This window comes from Metopolophium dirhodum, chromosome 6, assembly GCF_019925205.1.
Source record: "Metopolophium dirhodum isolate CAU chromosome 6, ASM1992520v1, whole genome shotgun sequence".
NCBI classification, from domain to species: domain Eukaryota; kingdom Metazoa; phylum Arthropoda; class Insecta; order Hemiptera; family Aphididae; genus Metopolophium; species Metopolophium dirhodum.
This window is the reverse complement of record NC_083565.1, coordinates 31,541,156-31,547,988: the sequence shown is the minus strand read 5'-3', so window position 1 is coordinate 31,547,988 and position 6,833 is coordinate 31,541,156. Positions and strand designations below refer to the sequence as shown.

The window sequence follows — 6,833 nt, the reverse complement described above, 5'->3', positions numbered from 1 at the left end:
ATTGTTTAATACTTAAACCCTTTTTCACAATGAATATTTTCAAAAAATATATACATCATAATGGTGAAAAAGGGTATAAGTCAGTAGTGAAAAAGGGCATAAGTCACTATATTTCAATATATTCAGTGCAATAGGGAATAAGTCATCTATAATTTATAAAATTAACTTTTTCATTAAAACTATATAATTTTAAATTATAATAAAAATAGTTTAATTAATTAAAAATACGTCCATTACCATACTTACAAAAAAACTAAAACTAATCAGTTTTTTTCGTCTCCTGAAAAGTTGTTAAATTTGACTTATACCCTTTTTCCCGATCGCCGTCCAGTCATATTTTCCACAAAAAAAAAGTACACAATAAACATGAAACAATATAAAACAAATCAGTACTTATAATATTAACTTAACATTTAAAGAAACTAATTAACAAATATACATAAATACAATCAGTCAATAGCTTATGTCTGTTATATCTACAACTTTTTACATTGATATGATTAAATCTAAAAACTTAAGACTAATATTTTATTATTTACAAATAATTGGTGATAACTAAAAATTAAATTAATAGTTAATTCAAGAATTAGCAACTATACGATAAATTTCTCCTTCAATTAAATCTTCGTCAACATCTACTGTAACGAGTTGTTGGTTTAACAGTTCATAAAACATTAATGCTCTAAAAGATGCCATATTGCTTTGATTAAAATTAAACGAAGCATCTCTAGCGAGATACTCCGCAATTACGCACACGAAAACCCCGCAGTCCCTTCCGTTAGACTGAACGGGGTTACAACCTTTTACAATTTCCCATTCTTGTAAAGGTAGAGGATTACCCAACTTTCTTTCATGCTCCTGCTGTAAGTATTCTAATATATTTATATGAATTTCGGGTTCGTAATGATTTACAAGACTATCATAATATATGACCTGTTTTTTCTCCAAATCGGCCATTATTAGTAACCAGTGTTTAAAGTTTTTCCTTATAATATTGATAGGAAAAAATACTTTTCTTTTAGAAAAAATATTGATATTTTTTGTCCAACGCTCTACTGATTTGTATTTAGATTTCCCAAATCGCTCATAAAAATAGGTATCAAAGCAATAAACGCTCGGATTTTGATTTTCAATTAACTTAAAATAATCATTGATCACACTATCATTCAAATACATGGAGGTGTCTGAATTCATACTTGTCGACAAACTAAAATCATAAAATATAATTATTAGACGCCATTTAATCGAAATCAGTTAGACATTTTAAAGTTAAGTAACTTGGTTACACCTTACTTTTCTAACTTATAACAAAATTGCATAATTTTCAAGTGACATAACATTAAAATACAACTAGTTCCAATGTTGGTTGTAACATTTTATAATAGATTCATGTAACATAATGTTCTTATATTACGTTTACGTGTTCAATGCTCTAGCTAATTTAATTTATATTAACTCAACAAGATTTTATCAGGCAAAGTTTATTAAGAAAAATAGATTTTTAGGCAAAACCAGTTTTTGACAAAAGGGATTCAGTTTTTTTGGTATAACACAAAAACTTATAACTGTATATACTTTAAATTTTAACGAAATCTTTGCATGTCAATTTTCAAAATATTTTATCATATGAACTGTTTACTTTGATAGTATCAATGTGATTTGGAGGTAGGAAATATCGACTAATGTATTTTTTTCATTTGAAATAGCTAAATATAATATTTTGAAATAATGTTCTCAATTTATTAATTCTCAGAAATATCCAGAATATATTTTTTAATTTTGTATTAACTATTATATTTATATTATTTTATTAGGTAGTAGGTACATAAAATTAAATTAAAACTTTTTATTGTTCTGGAGCCCATATTATTTTAAACTGTTTATACATTATTTTTATCAGCCAAATTTCCTATTGTCTAAAATCTAAATGATTGTTCCGAAATGGTATTGCGTCAGATAGCCTTATTCATATGTCCGTTTTTAATTTTACAAATTATGAATATAAACTAGAAGAGTATTTACATTGACTAAAATAAAATATTCCTCAAACAAATTATTATTTTATAAACATAAAACCAATTATAATCAGTATACCTTAGGTCTTGAAAATTTGAATAAATTAAAGAGTGTTGATGGAAAATAAACTTTCAATAAAGCAACAGCAGTCCTAAAAAAGAAAAATCAGCTTAAAGTTGTATAATGCATGATATAAATATATTAATACAAATTACTTACAATCCAATCCAGGCAATAAATTGCAATCTGCGAAATTGTTCAGTGTTGTAAATAAATGTTTCGAAGCATCAAATTCTCTGTGAAAAATGTTTAATACTTAGATAATATTTCATAAAAATGTACATTTTCAATTTTTGTATATATCTTTTGTATGAGTGTTATGTATTAAACGATTAAACCTATAAACATGCATTTTTCTTAATGTAGGCACTAAAATATCTTTTTAAATAATTTTTCGACTTGTTTTAAGCATTAATAGATATTTTCAATTTTTTTAGTTTTTCTTATTTATAAATATCAATAAACATTTTTCATTCAGTTGAAATGATTGAAAATTGATGGATAAATGGATAAATCTCAAGTAGTTGATGGGGTAGAATGACCAGTGTTATTGGCATCAAGTTCATTATCTCCAGCAGAACAAAAATATTCTCAGTTACACAGATAAGCGCTGGAAATAGTATTTGCATTAAAAAAATTCCATAAATATATATATATATATATATGGTTACAAATTCACATTATGTTCAGATGCTCAAGCGTTAAGAGAAATATTTAGTCCACAGAAAGGTACAGCAGTGGTTGCAGCGTCAAGATAACAGAGATGGGCTGTGTTGTCATCTATGTATGAGAATGAATTTCAGTTTAGACCAAGTAAACAAATGGTTCATGCTGATGCGTTAAGTAGATGATTATTAAATACAGGTACTGATATAGAAGATGATATTATTAGTAATTTATGTATAACAAATGAATTTAGTTTAAGATGTAGTAGAGGCATTGAAAAAACATAAAATGTTATTTAAAGTTTATAACTATGTATTATATTATTATATTATACAAGAATGGCCTACAAAAGTATAAAGTGAGATTGATTATTATTATAAGTTAAAAGATAATTTAAGTACACAGGAATATTGCTTATTTTTTGGTGATAGGATTGTAGTTCCCGAGGTATTAAAAACGAAAATTTTGAACATACTGCATAAAGATCATGAAGGTATAGTAAGAATGAAAATGGCAGCAAGTAGTGTTTTATGGTGGAAATATATGAATACAAATATAGAAAAATTTAGTAATGAATGTGAAATATGTGATCAGACTTCTAATGTAAGTAAAGAGAAAGTTAAATCAAAGTGGCCTATGGTAGTTAAACCATGGCAAAGAGTACATGTTGATTTATTTCATTTGGAAGGCAGTACGTTTTTGGTTGTGATTGATGCTTATAGCAAATATATAGTAGTAAAACTATTAAAAAAAAAACAAATTTTGAATCGTTAAGCAGGGTATTACAGGAGCTGTTTGTATTTTTTGGGTTACCTGAAAAAAAAAAGTATCAGACAATGGTCCTCCTTTTGGTTCATGGTTATTTAACAGCTATGGAAATCAAAGTAATATTAAAATAACATAAACACCTCCATTTCATAGTCAGTCCAACGGCTTGACTGAAAGAGCGGTTCAAACTGTTAACAAGTATATCTTAGATAGAGAATTAAGTAAATTGTCTATTAAGGAAAAAGTAGTAAGGTTCATTACAGCATATAATACTACGCTTTCAACAGTCACAACACAGTGTCCGGCTGATCGTATGTTTTCTTATAAGTTAAGGTCTATTACGTCATCAATATATCCAAAAAGTAAAGTTACACTAAAAGAAAATAAGAAATTAAGTTTTAATCTTAAAAATAATGAGTATTATGAGGATGAAAACAGTGAAATTTGTTTTAAAAAAAAATTTTATGGTATTATATAGGAATCATTTTAAAAATTATTGTAAATGGTTATCAGCTAAAGTAGTAAGGAAGACTTAAACAGTAATACTAGAATAGTTCTTTTATTACTTAAAAAATATTAAATAACCTAAGCAATTCAGTATATAAATAATATATAATCACTTAATTTTAGGTAGATATTAAAATTGTAGTTTAATTCATTAAACCTTAAGAATTAATGATTTGGTCCATGGTACATGTATACCAATTTGGAAAGACTATATTTTTTTTAGACCTAAATACAAATTTTTGTAAGAATGGACTGCACCATTAAATTCTTAACAATAATTAACATATTATGTGTGATAAGAGGGAAACAAATAACATGATCTACATAATTTGGGGAAAGAAGCCACCCACTGATGACACACTGTAGGAGAATGTTACTATAAATTCATAAGTGGTTTCATTGTTCTAACTGTGGGTATATGGAACTAGTGACTATAATTACTTCCACAAATTAATTCGTTATCAATGATTTAGGAAGAAATAAACATTCAACCAAGGTACACAAGGGCCAAGTGAAGCAAAGCCAACTCAACTCTTCCTACACGAAAAAAAATGTATACATTTATTAATTTTATAAATTAAAATAGAGTTTGTATTGTAAAGATATTGCAATTAAAAACTATAATTATGATGGTTTTATTCTAGTACATGGTTTTTTATTAGGTATGTGCTTAAACCTTGTTTTAAATTAAAACCAAAACTTTTAAACATAACAATTCAGGTATATTAGAATAATATGAGACACAGCATAGTATAAAATGCAGATTTTACAAGAACCGAGGGAAGCAGTGTTGTAAATCAATAATAGATAAAGTTGTTTTCGAGGCGTTAATTGTCTTAGAACACTAGGCCGCTTACCTTGCACAACAGTCTATGAAGTGGAACGCTGAATGCAAAACGAAATTTATGTCTGCCGTCGGTACTTCAACACTTTTCACACAATTGTTATCGTAGCGTTGGAAAGTGATCCGACAACAATTGACAAGGCGCAAATATTTTGCACAGACCTAGAACCGAGAGAAAATTATTGAAAACATGCAAATACAACTATGTTATAAATAATATTCAAATAACTCGTCTGCCGGCGTGCTACAAACATTTACTCGGACAACGGGCATATCTTTGATATCGCGTCGCAAGTACCTACATAAACCGTTGTCACCGAATTCGTGTTATGACGTGAGTTTCGAAAATCATTCGGTACGAAATATCTTAAGCATTTTATTATAATAGCAAGTAATACGTTTTTGCCAACATACGGCTTTCGGATGGAATGCTTGCGTTTCGGAACGAACAATTCCCGTCGTTATACTTTTTGCGTACCTAACCCTACATAACGTTGTTTGGATGAAATAAGCGTACGCGGTGGATCCGATGGATAAAAAACATGTTTTGCGTCGAATACGCAGTGCCGATGTAAAATTTCGGATGATTTATGACGCGCAGACGTCGATTCGGCTAGTTTCAATCGCGTTTGGGGAATAAGTCGTATGGTGTCACGCATACGGTATCGGGCCGCGGTACCTCGAGCTTCTCGGTAGGCTCGGCGGCCGTATTTTGTTTGACCACTACGAACATATTTCGATGTTCACGAAAAAAGAAACGTAGTACGATCGCATTGCGCCGTTACCGATGTGTCGGATCGTTCGTTATACTTACGTGACGATAAAATGGCGATCCTTAGACTGATTTTCTCAATGCAATTGGCGTGAAAAAAATTTCGAACATAGGTGACGAGTACGCCTCGTAGTTGAAAAATAAAAATGGCGTCAGAAAACAACTGTATAGACGGATCCAATACCGTGTGGAAAATTATTTCGTATACGTGTCGTTACACTTATTATATAGTAGAATCGATGCATATGTGTGGCAAGTGCGTCGGTCGCAGTGTTGCCAACATTTGCCAGCAAAAATTGGTCAGAAACATAAAAAGCATCTCGATCATCAAAAAACGGCTAGATGGCCAACAAAATGTGTTTATTAAAATACATTTAAATAACAAGTATTATAAATATTGGTAATCATCTAAAAAAATATATTTTACATACATTTATTCTTCTTCGTCGGACATTCGGTCGGAAATAAAAAACGATGGAGGTCGACGGCGATCGCGCGTTTAAGATAAATACAGAGGGGTGCGAGCTGACGACAGCTGGCGCGCTGATACCGCGGTTACTGTGATAATATTTGCACGGTCCTGTGGGGCGGTCTCTCGGCGGCGGTTATCAACGCTCCTTATCACTTTTCACGATTTTTTTCAAATTTTCGAATTTTACCCCCCCGGGGGTCCCCGGGCGGCCCTGTTCGACCTTATTCGCGTTCCCCGTCAAAATTAGAGTCCGCGCGCGGTCGCACTTTTTTCCCGGCGGGGAACGTCCGCCGCCGCCACGCGCGTTTTTTGCCGTTTTTTTCGACAATTCGAGTTTTAGCCCTTTTCGACGCGTCTGCCCTCCCCGTCGATGGCTTATTCGCGTTCCCCGCTAAATTTATAGGCCGCGCGCAGCCGCACCCCGTTCGTGGAGAGGGCCTCCGCGGAGAAATCCATCGCCGTGGTCGCGGCGTCGTCACGTTTTTGACGATTTTTCGAAAATTTTCGCCGCGGGTCGCCTTAAACCCCCCTTTGGGACCCCGGACATCCCCGTCGATGACGTATTCGCGTTCCCCGCTAAATTTATATGCCGCGCGCGGCCGTACTTCCTCCGGGACGAGTCCCGGGGCTGCGGGACGACGCCGAGAGCCGCGTGCCGATATCGCCGCCGTCCAGTGGGTATTACTATATACGGGCATAAACACATGCGTCGGAGGGTTCGATTTTTT

General features: G+C 32.2%; 1 protein-coding gene across 1 annotated transcript; it reads right to left on the bottom strand.

Moving 5' to 3' along the window:
- Positions 1-237: 237 nt before the first annotated feature.
- Positions 238-5,815, bottom strand: LOC132947914 (sentrin-specific protease 2-like). The gene is made up of 5 exons (XM_061018175.1): positions 5,676-5,815; positions 4,875-5,023; positions 2,236-2,312; positions 2,095-2,167; positions 238-1,207 (listed from the first exon to the last, which is right to left on the bottom strand). Exon 5 carries the CDS (start codon positions 1,192-1,194, stop codon positions 580-582), a length of 615 nt encoding a protein of 204 aa, XP_060874158.1. The 5' UTR covers positions 1,195-1,207; positions 2,095-2,167; positions 2,236-2,312; positions 4,875-5,023; positions 5,676-5,815; the 3' UTR covers positions 238-579.
- Positions 5,816-6,833: the final 1,018 nt, after the last annotated feature.